The sequence below is a fragment of the Apus apus genome, chromosome 2 (genome assembly GCF_020740795.1).
Source record: "Apus apus isolate bApuApu2 chromosome 2, bApuApu2.pri.cur, whole genome shotgun sequence".
Classification (NCBI taxonomy): domain Eukaryota; kingdom Metazoa; phylum Chordata; class Aves; order Apodiformes; family Apodidae; genus Apus; species Apus apus.
The window spans coordinates 46,400,801-46,421,938 of record NC_067283.1 but is presented as its reverse complement, the minus strand read 5'-3'; the positions used below and the strand labels follow the sequence as shown (position 1 = coordinate 46,421,938).

The following is a 21,138-nucleotide window of genomic DNA, read 5'->3' as shown; positions in this document are numbered from 1 at the left end:
TTAATGTATTAGAGGGTATCTCAGCAATTTTTGGCTTTTCTTGTATATTGAGTTCTGCAGGTCAGTAAAGATGTACTTCAGATATTCTGTGGATAAACTGTTGCTGTTTTGCAGTCCTCAGTCCAACCAGAAAAACAGATTCCAAAATGTTACATTTATTTCTTAAGCCATATGGTTAGGAAATTCGCATTGAGGTCTGATGTTACTGATTTTAATTGACAGTGTTGCCTTAGCCCAGGATAACCCCATATGTAACACTGAAGTATTCTTGCTTTCCAGAGCATGAACACTAAAAATAGTCAGATGTGCTTCAGCTTGTAGTTGGATGTGCCTTTGTCGTAGTGTCCCTGTGCTTGGTCTGTCAAGTTCATTTATGTTAGCAGGCAGTGTTGCATTATATATACACTTTCACTAAATCTGAGGTTTTACAGGGTTTTTTTAACATAAAAACTTTTTTTGAGTAATTTAATTAAAAAACCCAACAAAATTAACAGGACCACACAAACCCCCATTTCATTAAATTTTCAACCTTTGCTTTTAGTAGATTATAATTTAAGAACTTTATGGCTGCAGGTTCATACTGGAGTAGGTGCAAGTCATGCTCCATGATCTGCTGAAATGTTTAGAGCAATAGAATTTATAGAGCTTATGCTTATTGACCACAAGATTGAGGAAGTCTTCTGTTTATGAAGCAAATTACAAAAATACGACAGAAGAGTTTTAGAATAATTGATAGCGCTTGTTTGTATTTTATTTCTGTAGTTTCTGTCTATGCTGACTGCTTTTGAAGACAATGTTAAAATGGTATCAGAATAAAATCTGAAGGCTTGTTGACCAACACTTACACTCATGTTGTTTCTCCATTCTCTTTAAACATGTATAGTTAATTATTGGAAAGACTGTCTCTAATAAATTGCATTCAGTGTTGATTTTCAGTTTCATGACAATAAAGTTGCCTTTCAGTTATTCTGTCAGCAAAAGAGGGAATTTGAATAATACTCGGTACGTTAAATGTACATCACACAGCATGATTTTAAACTTCATACATAACACGCAGGCACATACTAGGTACCTCTTTATTCTGTAGGGTCCCTCCCTTGAGAATGCAGCTGAAACGTAGTTTCTCTTGATGCTTAGATGCGTGATGCCATTTGTGCTTAGTCTGATTCTTGGATAGAGCTTCAATAGATACTCAGTTTGTAATTATGGGGGTTTTTTGGTTTCAGTTTTTGGGTTGTGGGATTTTTTTGTTGTTGTTGGTTTGTTTTGGTTTGGTTTGTTGTTTTTCTTTGAGAGGTATTTGAAGTAGTGTTTTTGTGTTTTCAGAACAAGGCATTCCAATCAAGAGCTGCCAGAAAGGTCATTTTTGAAAATGAATTCTAAAATTTTTTTTTGTTAACAAATGGCCCAGTTGGTCTTCATTGTAGAAGAGTAGAGATGAGTAGCAGATATTTTGATTCCTCAGAGGTAGAAGATACTCCATATGCATTTTGTCTTTTTTTTTTTTTTTTTTTTTTTTTTTTCTCTTTGGTGCAAGTGTTACCACATATCATTGGACACAGCATAAATGATCCTCATCTTATGCTTCTTACAATTCATAGCACCTAATCCTGTTACTCATAATACGAGAACTCCTTTCACTGATTCTGAAATTTATTCCCTTGTAAGATGAGGCAGTACACATGAATCTCTCATCTTTCCACATCAGGCCATATTCCAGGAACTAAAGAAAATCCTTTCAATATACTGGGCAAAATAGAGGGAGAAAAAGAAGAAAGCCGTGATTTCAGAATCCAGTCAGCTAACTGTTGTTAAACTTCTGAAGGGAAATATTTTGTGGTTATTCTATATTTCTCACTATCATTGGATCAGTGAATTGTAGGGGTTAGAAGGGACCTCTGGAGATCATCTAGTCCAACTCCCCTACTAGAGCAGGATCCCCTAGAGCAGATTACACAGGAACAAGTCCAGGCAGGTTTTTAACGTCTCCAGGGATGGAGACTCCACAACCTGCCTGGGTAGCTTGTTCCAGGGCTCTGTTACCCTCAGAGTTAAGAAGTGTTTTCTTATTTCTAGGTTAAACCTCCTGTGTACCAGTTTGTGACCATTGCCCCTTGTTCTGTCACTGAACACGCCTGAGAAGAGTCTGGCCCCATAATCCTGACACCCCCCCCCACACACACGCAGTCTCCTTTTCTCTAAGCTAAACAGACCTAGGTCTCTCGGCCTTTCCTCATATGACACGTGCTTCAGTCCCCTAATCATCTTAGTGTCCCTCTGCTGGACTCTCTCCAGTAGCTTCTTGTCTTTCTTGAACTGGGAAGCCCAGACCTGCACACAGTACTCCAGGTGAGGCCTCACCAAGGCAGAGTAGAGGGGGAGGATAACTATCCTTGTTAAGCTTTCAAAACTATTCTTTTGTTTGGATTTACAAGAAGGAAGGTGTTGGCAAGGACTTTAGCATCTTATAAATTTACTGTATCATAGAAATAGGGAATGGTCAGTGGGTTAGGAAAGTCATGGTTCCTTACTACTTGTAGTTTTTGTTTGTTTGTTTTTTCTTTCCATGTCCTAATTTGGGTTCCTGGAAAAGGTGTTCTTCACAAACCCAAAATAAAATTAGTTTAGATAAATACAATAATAGAAGGTAAAAGATGTTTTGCCAACTATTTGGAACATCTCCTATATAATTTAGGGACTGATGTCAACATGATTGTATCTAACAAAGGTGGTTTTAATCTTTGTGTCTATATGGGGATTTATAGATAAATATTTAATCATATTTGTGCTGAAATATTTTTGTATTCTGAAAATCCTTTAGTCTTCTTTTAAACTAAATATATTAAAATATGCTACATTTATCCTTAGGAGAAAACATTTTAAAATAGAAGCTCTATCATATTTTGTAGTTAATTTAGTACCATTTTGGATGCAGCAATTTAGTTTTGTGGCAGCTCTTGAAGATCTACACAGCAGCTTTGCACTGGGCTGTTCTGTCTTGGACAGAATTTATTCAGTAATGTTTTATGGATTTATTTTTTTTCTATGAGTGACATGAAAAGTACCTTACTAATACAGAATGCACATGCAAAATCAGCAAATTTTGAATGTATACAGTGTTAAAATACAGTCAACCATTTTCTATAAAATAACATTAATGTATTTGTGTTAATTTCCACTAAGGGTTTTGTGACTGCAATTATTCGTTTACTTGAAAGTCCTTCAATTTTTATTCGAGCAAAAGCCTTTCTGGTCCTGCTGCAAGTTTTCATTAATAACAGGGAGATGTTGCTACTCAGTTGTCAAGCAAGGTAAGCTGATAATAGAAGATAGTTAGAGATGTAATGCTTATTTTCGAAGTGCTACCTAAAATACTTTAAAATGTATGGGTTTTTTGAGTCAGTGTCTTAGGAGTGAACTGTTTTGTGTTTTATGAATCCTATTATTCGTGAGAATACAAAAAAAGAGAGCATCTTCTTTTGTCTGAGGTCATCAGGTGATTACTCACAGGGAGAGTCTGTCTGTCTTTCAAAGTAATCTGTGGTCCCCATGACCATGAACAAGGAGTAAATTTTGCTTTGAGTAGGACAAAACAAATACCGCAACAGAGAATTGGTGGTGGTGCTATGGTGGGAAAAGCAAAATAAAAAGGTCTGTCATGTACCTTCCTCGTCTTGGCACGGAGTATAATCCATAGTCTTTTCAGTATAGGCCCATTAAATGTAAAATAATATTTCCTACTTATATGGCTTGTTGAAAATATTTTATTTGTTTCTATGTTTTAAAATACTTTGCAATTATACTTGACTCACAGTGGAATAGTTATTTGGATTTTTGTGTCGTCTCATGGCACAAAAACATTCCCGTATCAGACAAGAGGAAATTAGACTCTGCTAGAATGTAATTCGTCACCATAACTACATTTACAGCAAATATAACTTTATAGCTTATATGGATGTTTAAGAAGAATTAAGATGTATGCATTGGAGCTAAAAGTCTGGATTAGAAGAAGCAGGTGAATTTAACCTTGAAGGCATTGTGAGAGGACATCTTGTGAGGTGCTAATATTATATACCCCTCCACTCACCTACAAATCTGTAGATACCCCAATTTTTGTAGGTCATAGAGAATAAGTACTGAATCCAAGTTTCCTTTTCATATGTGTCTTTTTATGCTTCCAGAAATGTTTTATTAGGTCATATGTTCTTGCCAGTGAAAAATGTCTGTAATGATTTGTAAGTCATTTTTTGAATGTATTCTGTTATTCAAATGGAATTTTTACTGACTGCCATTCATATACTTGTTATAGAACATAGAACTGAGCTGTGTGTTTGGAGAAATGTCTGATGGAAGTCCTGTGGTGACAGTTACTATTTGTTTCTTTCTAGCTAAGGTATTGTGTTAAGGAGAAGATATTTAATAATTTTTATCAACAATTTGATCTCTTTATTAAGAATGCTTTCCAATAAGCAGCCTCTCTGAAGAGAATATATTGTGAATTTGGGATGTTATTTTGTATTGTGAATTTTGGCTTTATCTTGCCATTGTACTGTGATGCTCCAGAGCTGATTAGGGACTAATACATGACATAACAAATTAGGTAAAACAGGAGGAAGCCTTATAGCAACTTCATTGAATTCATAAACTGTTTTTCTTAATTTGTAATGTTTTCTTCTTAATTGTTCTTCAGAGAACAGTATATCCCTTGACAGGATAGGTACTCTAGACTAAAATCTTTCTCTTATATCCAGAAAATAAGATGGCTGCAGTAGGATGAGAAAGGAAAACTGGCCGTTATATGTGGAGATGGCTACTTTCATAATACCCTGAACTATGGGAGAGTTGTATAAAACTCAGTAGAGATAAAGGATATATTTTGACTTATACTGTTGAATTCCTATAGATGTATTTTAGTTAAATGTTTCCAGTTCTGCAACCAAAAAGTTACTTCAAAATTAAGACTAATAAATTCAGACTTGCTAGTACAGTGAAAGGATATGATGCATATGATAAATCAGTCAGCAAAAACTCTTTCATTGCAACACTGCATATATCCCTACAGCTTCCAAGTTAAATGTTGTTCAGTTTGACATTGGAAAGAGTAATTTTTTTTTCGTTTATGAATCAAAACAAAACATACCTTTGCAGAGATTTTTGTGATTTTGTTTTTTAACAAATTCTTTGAATCAGTTGTAGCATATTTTATAATTATGAAATTCATTGTGGTGGGAATGTGTAATTCAAGAACTTGGATGTCACAGAGAAAATTCCACTAGGAATTTCCACTAGTACTTTCCAAAATACTTTCCAAAGTACTTAAAGATTTTGAGAGCTGTTTCTTTTTTTTCTATCTGTTTATGGTAGTCCATTACATACCTTTCGTTATTCTACATGTGATACAGCTGGAGAAGATATGAGAACTTTTAGGCTGATATAGCACTTGTTTGCTTATAATACGCAAATTAATTTGCTAATTGCCCAAGTTTTCATATCTCTTTGTTTTCTCTGTCATTTGCAAAGGCTACCTGTTAATAGGGGGTGGAATACAACCTGAGATTTTGTTGAGACTTACAGTTCCACCCTTTTACGAACTAGTAGTAATTTCCAATTACTCTCATTGAAATAGTATTTCTGCATCTAACTGGTTTTACATAATTTCTTAGGTGAACAGCGGCTGCCATGGAGACTGAATTTTCTCCCTGAAAAATTTATTTAAACCTCTTTTTCTACTGTCTGCAGAGGTGGTCACTTGTGGAAAGATAGTGTAGTATTCCTGACAGACTTTCACAGTCTGCAAAAGCCTAACTACACGCAAAAGTATAACTTTTGAGCAAAATCTTTCTCTGTCATCTGCCCCCAGTGCCATATTTTTTACATTTTAAGATCTTGGAAATGTCCTCAATGAAAAGCTTTACATGGAGAATTGAATTTATAAGTGAACAATTCTTAAACTTCTTAAGTAGTAGACCCCATTCCCCTTCCTGTGACTCAGGACTGTTAATTCTGCAGCTCTCCTTTTTGCTCAACTCTTCACACTTCTCAGAAAACTTGGGTTGATTTGCTTTTGGCGTAAAAGCTCACTGATTATCATATTATGCAATAAAGATACTTGCAGAAAATTTAAAAAAATCAAATCTGGCTTCACAGAGAGTATATTTAACTTATTTATAGTAACACCTACAATTTTTTCATGTATTGTTGGGTGCAAGACAAATGTGTGCATAATATGAATTGAAAAAATGTCTTTCCATAGGCCTAGTTTTACCTGTTGGACAGAACACTGGAGATTCTTTAGGGAATAAAAACAAATTGTTCAATGTATGACTGAGGAATTTGTCAAAGGGAAATAGAGATACTGATGCTTTCGGGCCTTTAGAGATCTGTACAATTTTCTTGAGACAATGTATAGATCAATGGTACTATTGAGGAAAAAATAGTTGTGCATATTTTTAGAAATTCTTTATGCGAAAAAAAAATTTTGTGGTGAGAAGAACAACGCAAAAAAAAATGAACTCATGAGTTTGTGAAATTTGTATCTTTCTTCTCTCAGAATAAATTGACATATTTTACATTATTCTCAAATGTGATTATCTAATTGAATGTGGTTTTAAAAGTGAACCTCCTCCCTCATTTCCCCCCTGCAATAAAACTACTCATGCTGAAGTCTGTTCAGCTGGTTTTAAGTAAAACTTAAGCAGAATTAAACATATTTCCATATAGAATCAGATGAATGTTGAATCATTGATGTTTTCTTAAAGGAAAAATCCCAGCATATAAACTCTGGTCTTTTGTAATGGTTTTCTTAAAAATCAAGCAGCTTTTGGGTAAAAATTACTTTTTTGTCTGGAAGGCTAAAGGTCGTTATACTATTTTTATTTAAAATACACAAATTTATATTAAAAAAAAAGTTTTTTTTAAAGGGAAGTTAAAATTGAAGCATAATGTCAAATTTTTAAGCAGTTATTTTACCCCAGACAAATCCAAATTCCTTGTAATTCAGTCTGATTTCCAGAGACTGCAAGGAAAATAAAAGATTTCCCCCTAGTCTCTGGGAAGTGCAGCCAAATGTGTTGCACCTGGGCTGTTGCAGAGGTGAAAAGTAGTTAATGAACAGGTCTTTTGATTTTTCACTATCTTTGTCTCTGTAGCACAGTTCAGGAAGGATAAGTTGTAGTATTCCATAAAGATTGTGTGTTATTAAGTGGCCTAATCCTTCAAAAGATTACAAGAAGGGTATTGAAAAAACCCCAACAAAACAAAACAAAAAATACTGAAGTAATCCACAACCCAGATTGTGAATTTCACTCACTAGTGCTTGATGGTTTTGTTGGGTTTTTTTCAAAGAACACCAGGGAGCTAAAATGTGAAATAAAGATGTCAGTATTATGCACCTAAAGAGAAATCTGGCCCTTCTGTCTATTGAAATGAGCATTTTAAAATATTGCCTGAAGCATTCTGTTACAGGTGTATTATTAAAGCAATCTCTTGTAAGTTAGCCAATGGCTAATAAATCAGTTATCATAGGGTACTATGAGAAATGTCATTCTGTGGAATGGCTTAGTTACACGGGACTTAACGGTTAGAATGTAAGCATTGAGTTTGTCTTTAGAAATCTTGAACACCAGATTTCTAGGGAAAGGATGTAAGGCTAGTTTGGAGTTTCATCTCTTTCAATATAGCCATTCTAACTAGTGCTAACATTTTTATAGGCTGTAGTATGATTTATGTAGTATGATTTTTCTTGACTGAAACATAGATCTCTTGTTACATCAACTTAAATTATTCTTTCTTTAGGAACTCTTACATGTTGAAAATGAATGTATTTAGTCTATTGCTCATATTGTGCTTATTTGTTTTACATTTAAAAATGAAGTGGATTTTAGAATTAGTCACTCTCTAAGTCTGCAGAGGGATTCACTCCTTTTGTTAGCATTTTGTGTCCACTTAAGCTAGTAGAGTTGCACTTGTAGTAGCTTAAGGGTTTCTTTCCTCTTGTTCCTTGACACAGTCATTTGTGTTATTTTTAAAATTGGTTTATTTGAAAGCAAAAATCTAATATTTCAACAAAACTACAGAGCCAGAACTAATGTCTCATCTTGTTTACAATCACAGATACTAGAAATGTCTGCTTCAGTAGTAGTATTGAGATACTGTGTCATTTTTTTTTGTTCTGAGATGTAAAGATTTGCACTTGCTTAAATGTAGACTCGTGATGTATATTGAAAGAGACAGGAGAAAGACCACACCAGGAAAAGAGCAGCAAGATGGCAGTGAATACCTGTCAAAATGCCTGCATCTTCTCATCTATCACATTGTGCAGGAGCTGCCGGGAATTCTAGGTAAATTCAGTTGGTTAACTGAACATATCTTTTGTTTAGTAACCATATACGAGTGGAAAGACTGTCATGTCTGATTACATAATGTTTGTATGATATGAGCTTCACAAAGTTTTTAGTTGTGTCATGATCAGATATTTTGTATTGTAATGCATAGTTTCCTATGTTAATGTTTTGGATTTGTTGAATGGTAAGCCACATCAGCTTAGTCAGGAATGAGGCCAAATTGTACGAGAAGTTTTATCACTGTTCTAAAGCTATTCCAACCACTGAAAAACCCAAGAGCCCATTTGCCTTGTAAAAGTGATGCAACAGGACATAGCTGTGAGTACATGCTAATCATATAGACTTAAACTTACATGTTGAATATTTGCTTTAGAAAATTTATCTGGAAAACTGCAGCCTAGATACTTCAGTTGTTCTAGATGTCTGATTTGCATTTTTTGTGAGAAAACATCAGTTCTACCTCAGACCATCCCTTATACTTAGAAATGAAGACTTGAAGCTTCAGAAAATTAGCTTTTGAGCCAAGGGTATGCATTTGGACAATTTTGTTAATATCTTCTCAAATTTCACTAGTATTTGAGCCTTTGGAATGATAAAAAGCTACTTTGAGCTTTGTGCTGTTCATATATTTCCAAACAGAAATTTTCTTGGGTATAGCACTTGAAGTCCTGTGATCACTGAATATGCTCAAACTTGTCATTGTGGGATGAGTTACGAGGGAAGAGGGGACTTGCAGAAGGAACAGTGAAAGGCATGTGTGCAAATAGACACAATTTGGACTCACTGGGCAGACAGAGAAGAGACTAGAGTAGAAAGAAATCAGTTTGAGAGTCTGGGAAGGCAGTCAAGAGAAGGTGATGAAGCAGGATGAGAATTTTGTCCATTTGTACGAAAGTAAGGAAAGTTCCTCTTTATGTACAAAAAAGGAACATAGGGTTGATACTGAATAAAAGAATTGTTGCAGTAATTACCTTAGATGAGTAAAACCAGTGGGATTGTATTTGGAAAAAAAACTATGCTGTATATTGTATGAGGAAAGACGAGTTTATTTGAAAGTTAATTAGGAGTGAGTGAAAGAAGAAAGAAAAGAAGAGAAGGAAAAGAGGGAGAAAAGGGAAGTGGGAGGAAGAGGGAGAAGAGAAGAGAGAAGAGAAGAAGGGTAGGAAGAAACAGGGAAGAGGAAGGAGGGAGAGGAAAAGGAGAGAAGAGATGGAGAGGGGGAGGGAAGGATGGATAGGAAGGAAAGGGGAAGAAGCAGACAAGAAGGAAGGAGAAAATGAGAGATGGGTGTGGCCAGTCTGAGTCATAGTTAAACTTTTTATTAAAAATTCCGGTGTGTGAGATCTCCCACAAAATAGAGTAAGAAAGCTAAATAGGAGGATAGGGAAGGACATGCTGGGAGGGTTCAAAAAAAAGAAAGGAAGTAAAACCTATCGTGATTGTGTATGCTTTGTCATATGGTAAAACATTAGTTTCATAAAAATATTTTCTGATAAGATTACACCCGATTTATTTTCCATCTTCTACATTATGAATATTGAAAATGAAATGGTAGCACTGCAAAGGTCAGTAGACCTAAATGTCACATTGCTATTTTAAAAGAAACTTTGCTTCCTGTAACTGCCAATTTTTGCCCTGCTGCAAATACCTGATCCTTTTTTTCTAAATAAATACCAGAAATACATATTGGCTATATTTCAAAAGCTGGAAGTCTCAGACTATAAATGTTTGAGGCAGAAATTCACCTCCTACTGTCTGTATATACTATATGCAACTAATATAATAGGCCCTGATATTTCCTAAGAACCTGAAGATAGAATCATAGAATCATTAAGGTTGGAAAGTAGCTTAAAGATCATCAAGTTCCAACTCCCCTGCCAGGAGCAGGGAACCCTACCACTAAACCAGGTTGCACAAAACCTTGTCTCAGCTGGTCTTAAAAACCTCCAGGGATGGGGCATCAACAACCTCCCTGGGCAACCCATTCCAGTTCCTCACCACCCTTACAGAGAATTTTTTCCTAATATCTAGCCTAAATCTCCCCTCTCAGTTTAAAACCATTACCCCTTGTTTTATCACTATAATCTCTGATTTTAAGTCTTTCCCCAGCTTTCCTGTAGCCGCTTTCAAGTACTGGAAGGTTGCTATAAGTTCTCCCTGGAGCCTTCTTTTCTCTAGGCTGAACAGCCCAACTCTCTCAGCCTGTTTTCATAGCAGAGGTGCTCCAGCCCTTTGATCACCTTGGTGGCCCTTCTCTGGACCCTCTCCAACAGCTCCATGTCTTTCCTGTGCTGAGGGCACCAGAACTGTACACAGTATTCCAGGTGGGCCTCACCAGAGCAGAGGGGCAAGATCACCTCCCTGGCCCTGCTGGCCTCAGTTCTTTTGATGCAGCCCAGGATGTGTTTGGCTCTCTGGGCTCCAGCACACACTGGTGGCTCATGTCGAGCTTCTCATCTACTACCACCCCAAGTCCTTCTCCTCAGGACTGCTCTCCAGCCATTCTCCCCCCAGTCTGTATTTGTGCCTGGGGTTGTGCCAACCCGGGTGCAGGACTTTGCACTTGGCCTTGTTGAACTTCATGAGGTTGGCACTGGCCCACCTCTCTAGCCTGTCAAGGTCCCTCTGGATGCTGTCCCTTCCCTCTAGGGTGTCAACCACACCACATAGCTTGGTATCATCAGCAAACTTGCTGAGGATACACTCAATCCCACCATCCATGTCTCCAACAAAAATGTTAAACAACACTGGTCCCCATACTGACCCCTGAGGGACACCACTCGTCACCTGCCTCCATTTGGACATTGAGCCATTGGCCACAACTCTCTGGGTGTGGCCATCCAGCCAATTTCTTCTCCACTGAGTGGTCCATCTGTCAAATCCATGTCTTGTCAGTTTGGAGAAAACTTATATATATATATATATATGTATTATATTATATATCAAATACATAGGTACTGTCATTACAATGCATAGTTCATGCATTGCTTTAACATTCTGCTGGTTTTTTTTACTCCTGATGTACAATTTCAGTGCATTATTGACAAATAATGTATCAAGCATGATTTTTTTCACTTTGTTTTCCTTTCCAAGCTAGATTTATGTGTTGATTTGCTTTATTAAGATAAAACTATCTCTCCATATTTGCCCACATTTGTCAGAAGGTTTTTTCTTTTCATTGCTGTGAGTATGAAAAAGGAACATGTTCTGCCTGAGCAGGTGAAAGTAGCGGGCTCCTAAGAAAAATAACCTGATTTGCAAAGTGGAACAGATAAAAGCAGTTTAACTGTTGATTTAGAATTAATCCTAGCTGACTTTTTCAATATGCATTTGTGTAAGCTCCTTACTGATCCCATCTTCTTCCACCAGATGTAGCTATAAACCAAACAGATTAAGGAGTTGTAGAAATCAACCTTAAAGATATATTTAAACTGAAATAAATTGTTAATCTGGTGGATAATTAAAAAAAGTCAATTGTAGGTAAAAAACCCCCTAAGTTTATTTCTGCATTTATATTTAACCTGTTTCTAGGAAGTAGACATAAATTGCTTAGATCGTGCTAAAAATTAAAATAACCATATATATCTATTTATCCACTGCAAAATCAGCACATGTGAGGATTATATAGGCCTTCAAACATAGAAAGAGAGTACATTGTTCCGTAAATTGTTTGTTGCAAACCACAGAGACGTTTGATTGAATTACGGTATTGTGAGTAATTAAAAACAAAAATGTACTGATGAAAAAACAATGTTTTGGTTTATGTATTTGCAGACTTTTAGGCAATGTATTATTTTGCTTGAGCATATGATAGAATTAGTCAAATCTTTGAGGCTAGGTATTTTTACAATCTACTTTAGTGCCAGGCTCTGTCATTTCTGCTTATGTTGAAAATTGAACTCCAGAGGGAAACATTGTTATTATTCAACATGAGTAAATCTGTGACTTACTCTGACAAAAAAAGGGCCTTTTCTGGCATGCAAATTGTATGAAGCCTTGAATCTTGTCCTTTACTTGTTTAATGTCTATGTGATTTCCCTTTTATGGTTTGTGCAGCTCTCTTGTTAGGAAAAATATATAGTAAGTTTTCTTTCAAGGCAACATTTGTTTTTTAAAATTTTAAGGCTATAGGGACAGTTTTCGTTCTTTGCACATGGACCGTGACTTTTCTCCCCAGGCTTCGGTTCTCTGGTCCATGCAGAAGAGATCTTGCTTTTCTGAGACAATTGTTAATGTAACACAAATTTAGCAAAATGCCCCTTAAAAAACATACTGCTTGAGCATTATGTCATCTACTAATCGTCATTAATTCAGATCTTGGTCAGCTGGAAGTCATGATAATTTTGCTTTTTATTTCACTGGAAAGAGAATTGCATCCACAGAATTTCAAGTGTATAATTCCACACATATGGAGTCATCTAAAGCCAGTATAAGTCCACCCTGCCAAGAGGGGCAATTTAATCTTTGCTTCTACACCAGCGTTATATTTTCTATCCTTGCTGTTTTGCCAGAGGTCACGTTTGTGTGCCTGTCCCTGCAACCAGAGCAGGAAACTGGCCTGGCTGAACACTGAGGTAGGAAAGAAAAGTGCTGGATCAGCCTAATTTCATGCAGTCAGGTGAACGCTACTTTCAGCAGGAGGGAGAAGTTCAGTATCCTGAACAGAGGATACTGGAACAGAGATATTTTATATGTAATTTGCTGTTGTTTAGTAAAGCAATTATGTTAGATCGGTCTGAAATGTTGTTTTCTATAGGTGACATTCTCACTGCTTTAACTAATGTCTCTGGACGTAAACACCCATCAACAGTTCAGGCCAAACAGCTGAAGATGTGCCTTCCTATGATGCCTGTAGTGCTTCACCTTGTTACATCCCAGGTAGATTTATTGTTTTTCCCAGAAAAAAATTGTTAAATGAAGCACAAACTCTTTCAGTTTCCCAAAATCCAAATTCTGCTGATCATGACCAGAATGGATAAAATAAAACTTTTACTATTTGTAGGTATGCTGATGGGTATTCCAGCTATGTAGTAGCATTACAGATGTAAGCCTTATTTTTCCACATTGTAAGACAACTCTGATGATAGCAGCAAATAAATGTCTTGTCCTCTTTTTTTTAACATGGGTGTGAAATGTGAAATATGAATTTAATGTAATTTTTTCAATTTTTCCTAAATTCAAATAGGTATTTCGTCCCCAGATAGTCACAGGCGAGTTTCTTTTCAACTATGGGACCTTACTTGTAAGTATAACCATCTAAGTTAAATCTTGTTTACAAAATATATATCTGCATACAAACTTGGGAATTATTTAAATATTATTATATTATATTAAATTTATAACTTGGAAGGATAAATTTGTCCTGAATCTTAAAATTAAGCTTTGATTATATTCAAAACTGTATATATTGTCAGAAAATATTTTCATTACTAATATATTTGGGTAATGGGAAGATATGCTATCCTATGTTCAAGTACAGAGAAACTCTGCACATATCTGATAAACTGAGAATTTCCTGTGTGCTTTATTTTAGAGTAGAAATTACTAAATTACACAGAATATTCTTTCTAGAATTTTACAGTAGTATTTTACGAGTAGAAATGAAAGATAAATTATAATTAATCTATATTTGAAGGATTCTTTCCATTTGTCTTCTTTTTCATGCCAGTACTTCTGCACTCTATGTAGTTGATGAAAAGCTGAGTATTATAAGCTCCAGAGCTGAAATATTTATCATAAGTAGTCATCTACAATCTATTCATGACACTAACAATAGGAAGTGAACTTTTTAACCATAGCATAGGATAGTATAGCAAAAATGAAGTATTACTACTGTAATGTAAGTTCCTCATATGACAAGTTGTTTCTGCTGAATGAGAAAAAGTTCCATATGACAAGTAAATAATAAAAAGCAAATACTAGATAAGTACATAGATCTATATATGACAACTAGTTATTTATTTCCACAGTAGCATGAAGAAATAAAGAGCTAGATTAAAATTTACTGTTCAAATTCCCTTCTCTTTCTCCTTTAATTCTTGATTCCAATAAAAGGTGGGTATAATTTAGTTCTACAAAAATATTTGTATAAAAATTATCATTAGAATAAAGGAAAAAAAATATAGAACTGTAGATGTTGAATTGAAAAGCTTTTTATCTGTGAAATATTTGTAACTAGGCAGTAGATTAATGTTTTTCATGATTAGTGTTTTGGATCAACCTTCTAGAGGGTGAAATTCTTCTGTCAACAGTGTAGGTACAGCAGATCAGGTACAATATAAGTTTTCTTTTGATGTTACTCCAGCTTGCTTGAACTGCTGATAGCTTTTCTCTCAGATCAAGGAGATTATTGCATCTGGTCCTTCTGTCTCTGTTGAACAAGGCAATTCAGGAACTTATAAATGTTTCAACTTAGATATAGAAAAGGGAGGGGAAGTAGTATATCTGAAAAAAATAATGTGACATTTGCTTTATGGAACTGTGTTATGATATGACTAATAAAATGACTTCTGGAAGAGTAACTATCCATTCTACCAGGCAACAGTCTACTTGGGAATTTTGTGTTTAGCAAATTTCCTACTGACATCTATAAAGGGACATTTGATCACCGGCTTGTACTTTTTAATGTACTGTGCAATAAGTGAGCCCTCTAAGACTTTAGCAAGTCAGTCTTTCACTTTTGGTTTTGGTTGGGTTTTGGGTTTTTTTAATTATTTAGTAAAAATTTTACTCTTAACAGTAAGAAATTATTAGGAGTAGAAAAGTGTGTGTTTGGTATCTGGAAGGAAAAGAGTGGGTATTTTCCTGTAACTGTTGTTCATTGAGAATTATTTTTTTCTTGCTTCTTTGAAGTTCTTTCCATCATCACTGTAATTTTCAGTACTGTTGTGCAAAGAAATTGAGAGGGAGTCAGGGCAGTCCTTTCATGTTTTCAGCTGTGAATAGAAATACATGGAGGAGGTGTTCTGCCCCAAAGGGAGAGCTAATAGAAGGCTCATAGCAGTGTGCATTGGGCACAGTCTCACCTGTAGTGGAATACAGATTCCATTCCTTTCTGTTGCTGAAAAAAAAATATAAAAAAATTAAATCCATCTTCTTGTGTTTCTAATATAAAATTAAGGAAATAAACATTACTAGCCCAAACAATTTTTGGACCAACTATATTAAATTTTCCAAATTGGTCTTGAGACTCTGGTTAGGTGTGAAACTGTCATAAATGAGTAAAAAATTTAATACTTTCTTCCAAAGCAAGCTGATTAGATAATAAGTAGTAATTTTCTTCAAATTATCAGGAAGATAAAAGAACTATTTTTCTTACAGAAACAGTTGTTTTTTATTGCTACCTCTGATATATGTTTAAGTGATGAAATATATTAATAGTTTCTAACTGTATTTTTAATCAGAAAAGAATCCTTCAGATGTTTCTTATACACTGAGAACAAGATAACACTTCTGCCAATTTCATATATAACAACAAAATTTTAATTGACAGTAAAATATAAAACAGGCATAATTTTCTTAATGCTTTACATCATATAAATAAACAGATATGTGTGCAAACCAAAAATGAGACAAATGTTAATCCATGATACATTCTCTGTGTATTAAATACTGCATTAACAAAAAAAAGCATACTGTAACTTCAGCTGAGAACTTTTCCTTATTTCACAAATGTTAATAACATATTTTTTGCATCCCCTATGAAATAAACAGGCATAGAAGTGAAAGCAAAAGAGCAAAATCAAGGTTAAAAGGCAAAAGAATAATGGTTCTAATTGTGCACTATTTACTTAATACAGATTATTAATATTTCATTGTCCCTGTTCCTCAAAATGATTACTAATTTAGGTGATTTTTAATAGATGGTAATGTATTTTTGTATGTTCTCCTGTGTATAACTGTTTCCATTGTGTATGTAGTATAAGCATGAAGAGCAAAAAGATGGTACAAGTAATAGAAAATTGCGTTTTCTAGAGGGTCTTTGTTCTTGTTAGTGAGTTCTTTAACATAGCCATGTCCAAGGTAGTTCAAAGTCTTCTTAGAAATTACAGTTTTCTTTTAACAGTTTCATTAATATTTAATTACTGCCTATTTAGCAGGAAATGTTATAATTCCTGATATTAGAGTAATAGTCTTTACTGTACATTTAATTGTCCTGCAGCTTTAAAAACTTTCAAAATTATGTTATAACCATGAGATCATGAATGCTTTCAGTCTTTCATATCTGAATTACTATGACATTAGTTTAATTAAAATTGTGCGTTTCCCTGAAAGTCCCTTAAAGAATTTAATGTTGTACTTATTCAGTGATTACGCTTCTCAATTTTTTTTTTTAATTTTTTTTATATAAATGTCTCTTCTTCTGTAGAATTTCATCAGATCAATAGACTCAGGAGAAACAAACTTGGATGGAGCGATAGGTAAGGTGAACTATGATACTGCTATGCTTTTATAAGCAGGCATTATAACTTTTGCATTTTATAAAGAAATACCATTATTTTTACTAACAGGGCAAGCTGCATCAGAAAAGTTCATTAAGACTACTTTATCAACCTTTGAAGCAATAACACAGCATCCTGTCTTGTTGACAATCCATCACCTGACTGTAAGTCTGACAATAAATGAAGTCACTGCAGGCTAATTTTCCTATTTCTATTGGTAATAGAATGTTTTGAAGATTGAGAAATATGTATTGTGATTCTGTTTGACAGGAAAAATCCTTATTTTTTTTAGAGAGATTTGATTTTCAAAGCAGCAGCATGGCAGTCAAACTCCATTTACTACATTTAGTTGATAAGTTAGAGAGAGAATGAGAAGGCCTTAAAGTTTAGAAATAGCTCTTCTTAAAATATTTTTTGTGTAAGTGTAACACTTAATTCTATAAGTCTTCCTTGAGCCTCAAAGTGGCTATGTTGCTATATGTTAGTGAAAATTTCATCACTTAATCTGTCATTATGCCTTTAACATATCTTGGAAGGACCACCTCTGAGGGTTTCAGATCCCTTTCCATCAATATTTTTCCTAATGAAATTATCATTAGAGTAACAGTTTATAGCAGTTATAGTGGCTTTTTTTTTTTTTTTAAGTATAACAGATTGCTTACTAACAGTTGCATTACAATTACCAAACCCACACACTGAGAGCTTCTTACATCACTAGAGATTTGCTCACTTCAAAGTTTTTCATTAAATTATTTACTTGAAGCTGAAGCCAGAGCAGTTTCATTATGAAACAGTTGTCAGCAAATCAGTAGGTTGGAATGCTTGAATCAGTGATTGACAAATAATTTTAATGTACCAGTGCATATCTCTGCCTGAATTCCTAAGAGAAGTGTAACCTACCATACTTACTGGGTGACCATTTAATTCAAACCAAAATGTGTGTGTTTGTATGGGCTTTAGGTTAAGGCTACGTTAGTCAAGAAAGGCATTAGCAACTTAATAAATTCATAAGGATGAGTGATCTTAGGGATTGTATTATATAAAGAATGATTGAAATTTAAATGTTTTTGTGTGTTAAGTGAGTATTTAGATTATAAAGCTTTAATAAGCAAAAATACTAAAATTAACAAAAAATATATAAAGATATTTAAATAAGTTTATTGTTTATTTTCATTAATGCTCATGGAAGAGCAAGAAAATGGTCCTTATGCACAAAGATCTAACCAATTAATGGTCAGAAGGAAATAATAGTTCAATTTACTTCAATATAACAAAGGATGTTCTAGAAAAGAAATGTAAATGTCAGTGAGGTGTGAACACCTATTGGTATCTCCTTAAATGTCTGTCAGCCAGCAAGTCACTGCATTATGACTGAATTATTTTAGAACCATCTACATTTTAACAAAATAGTAATTTGACTTCTGTGGGTTATCAGTATGTCTTATATTGAGAGAAATATATAGCATTTTCTAATGGAGGGCCATCAACAGTTACTAAAATTGCAATACCTTGCATCAGCACATTAAAGAAAATTCCACCAGTGGTTTGAACTTCAGTAGCCTCTGATTTTCTCCCTGAAAAAATAGCACCAAGGTGATAGCTTCCTTTTACAGCCCTTCTCCCCCTCCCCATCCCAGAACATTATATTGAAGCCAGAGCATGACTATCCCACTCTCTTTTAAATAAGACCTGGCTACCACTAGGTGAATTTTGTTTGAGTATGTAAATTTTCAGGTAACAGTTTACTTCATCACGTATGCTGGAAGTTTTAGGTCTTTACTCAAAATCTATGTGAACAGGTTTGTTAACCTTATGTAGCTAGAGAAAAAACTTACTGCCAGCCCAGTGCTTGTAAGTTGATGAGACACAGCATTCCATAGAATAGTTCCTGTGATTTAGAACAGGTGTATATTTAAATTTATGAAATAAAAATAATTATATCCTTGTCAATCAACATATTTTTTTTAGAAAATAAAATATATTACTTGCTCATTTTCATAAGTAACAGCTCTTCCTAATGTAGAAAAGCACTCCTGACACTCAACAAATAGGTATTCAGACACAAAATAAAGTGGAGAAATTGCCTTGTATTTGGTATGTTAAATTCTAGAAATTGTCCACTGTAATTAATAATCTCTAACCACATCTGCCAGTAGTGGTGCAAACAGTAATTAGTTTAATACTATTTACGAAGTCTAGTGTGCTAATTATACTTGAATGTACAGCATACATTACTTTAGTGGGAAGTGGTACTTCATCTTCTGTGATGCATACAGAATATTTTTAGAAATGCTGTTACTCGAGGGATATCTTCTAATTGCTGCTGGCTGAGCATGACTAGAATCTATGAATATAAATGCCAGCACCCAGTGGAACTTCGTGCTTTTTTAAAAAGTTGAAGCAAGACATGGTTGAGCTTCCAGATCAATATTTAAGTATAACGGTTGTTAATAGGAATCTCTGTCACTGGAAAGAAATGTGTATCCTAGGCTGATCTCTGAAGACTGGGTTGCTCATATAGACAAAGTTGGTTACGAACAGCACTTTATGGAGGGAGCTGGAGAAAGGCTAAAACCCTTCTTCAAAGGATGCATTTTTTTCTACTACACTCTGTCATTGCTTTAAAGTTTCTAATCAGAAATTAAATATGTTTCTAATTAAGTTTAATGAATTTAATAAAAAGTGAGGTTATGTTAAGCAAGCAGAACCAGTAAGTTTTTCAGTTCAGTTCTGGTTTTAGTCTAGCTACAATGGAAATTCTGGAAGTTAATAGGAATATAAGAGCAACATTTCAGGTTCTTTTCCATTTTGAGAAGGAGAGATTTGCTTTTTTTCTGGGTTGTAGTTTGTGTTTGATTTGTCTTTGTATTTGTACCTTGAGAAAAATAAAATTGAATAAATTGATTTTTTAATAAAATTTCTGATTGCTATCAACCTGAAGTCAGTCACTGAGGAGATTAATTTCTGTGGGGACTGACTGTATTACATATTGCTAAATGTGATAAAGTCAAGGGAAATTAATTGGAAGTGCTCAAATGAAAGCCAGTAGTGAATAGTAATTTCATTTTGCAGGCAGTTGTGTGTATTTTTACATGATACAAAGGCTAACACATGAAGTGTGACTCAGCAAGTTTTTCCAAAGCAGCAGATTTCCAGATAAGCAAATATGATGATGAAGGCCATCAAGAAGAGTGTAGAGACTGGAGTGGAAAACAAATCCTGGTTTCTTAAAGTGACAGAAGTCCAACTGCCTGTTTCCTGAAATGGAAAAATATTTATTAAATTTGGATAGTGTTATAAAAACATGTATTTTCAAAGTTTGGTGAAGATTTAGGTATAATTAAATGGACAAATTCTGTGCTGACTGCATCATTTGCATTTTTCTTTAGGTATATTTACTTGCCTGAAAAAAAGGATGTATGCTAATTCAGAGCACTTTGAGCAGTGATGAGGTTCATGATGGCAGGCAGATCCTGTGGGAGTCTTTTCTATACTCTTAACTAGCTCCCAAAAATCATCTGTATACTGCACAGATGATCTTTTACCTGAAGCATGAGAGTTCCTCTCTGAATGAGGCAAAAGTTGTCAGCAGTGATTCTACCCCTCAAGGTTTTAAAACTTCATTTAAAAAATCAGGCTAAAATCAAAGCATGCTGAACATGATGAGTTCCTTAATGGGAAGTGAAGGGAAAAGCAGTATGTGACACAGAAATGTACTGATTGACAACGTAAGAGTTATTATTTTCACCAAAGATGACAACAGAAGGGTTAGCAACTTCTGCAAGTACTTATTTCTGCTTGTCTTAGTCTTTTCTTGATTCAGCATCCGTGGTGTTCTTCATCCACAGGCTGTTCTCATCTAACTACTGACATGGTAATTTTGTCACTGTAGGATATGACTATGTGAACATATTGGACAGCTTTTCTTCTATAACTTTCATTTTCAAGTAGATTAAAATTCTACACCCCATGTGGCTTTCTATCCATTAAGCTAATCCACATGACATGAGACTTTTTTGTGAAACCAGTCATATTCTAATTGTCATACTGAATCAGTCAATAGTGCTGTCTTTTCCCAGAAGTAAGAAAAAAAATCCAAAATCACTTCAGTGTAGATTCTGAAGTTCTGAAGACTTAAAATAAATAAATAAATAAATAATTACAACAATGTCATTCTTCTCCCCAAGTCATTATAACATGCATTAGAATATTATTTTTAGTATGTTCTGAGAGATTACTGATGATACTAAAACACTGGGGAGCACGCTGTGCCTGCAGTGAATGCTTTAAGAAGTTTGAAGGCAGCATGATCATAATTCCATGGTCACTTTCATCAATAACTTTGTATGTGGAAT

General features: G+C 34.6%; 1 protein-coding gene across 2 annotated transcripts in view; it reads left to right on the top strand.

Moving 5' to 3' along the window:
* ULK4 (unc-51 like kinase 4) overlaps nucleotides 1-21,138 on the top strand; it is a 227,382-nt gene that overhangs the window by 62,543 nt on the left and 143,701 nt on the right. For both annotated transcript variants that reach the window (XM_051612810.1, XM_051612808.1), the window contains exons 21-26: nucleotides 3,184-3,311; nucleotides 8,206-8,339; nucleotides 13,099-13,220; nucleotides 13,528-13,584; nucleotides 16,711-16,762; nucleotides 16,853-16,947. In XM_051612810.1, the coding sequence (XP_051468770.1) occupies nucleotides 3,184-3,311; nucleotides 8,206-8,339; nucleotides 13,099-13,220; nucleotides 13,528-13,584; nucleotides 16,711-16,762; nucleotides 16,853-16,947 (588 nt within the window). The remainder of the gene's footprint in view (nucleotides 1-3,183; nucleotides 3,312-8,205; nucleotides 8,340-13,098; nucleotides 13,221-13,527; nucleotides 13,585-16,710; nucleotides 16,763-16,852; nucleotides 16,948-21,138) is intronic.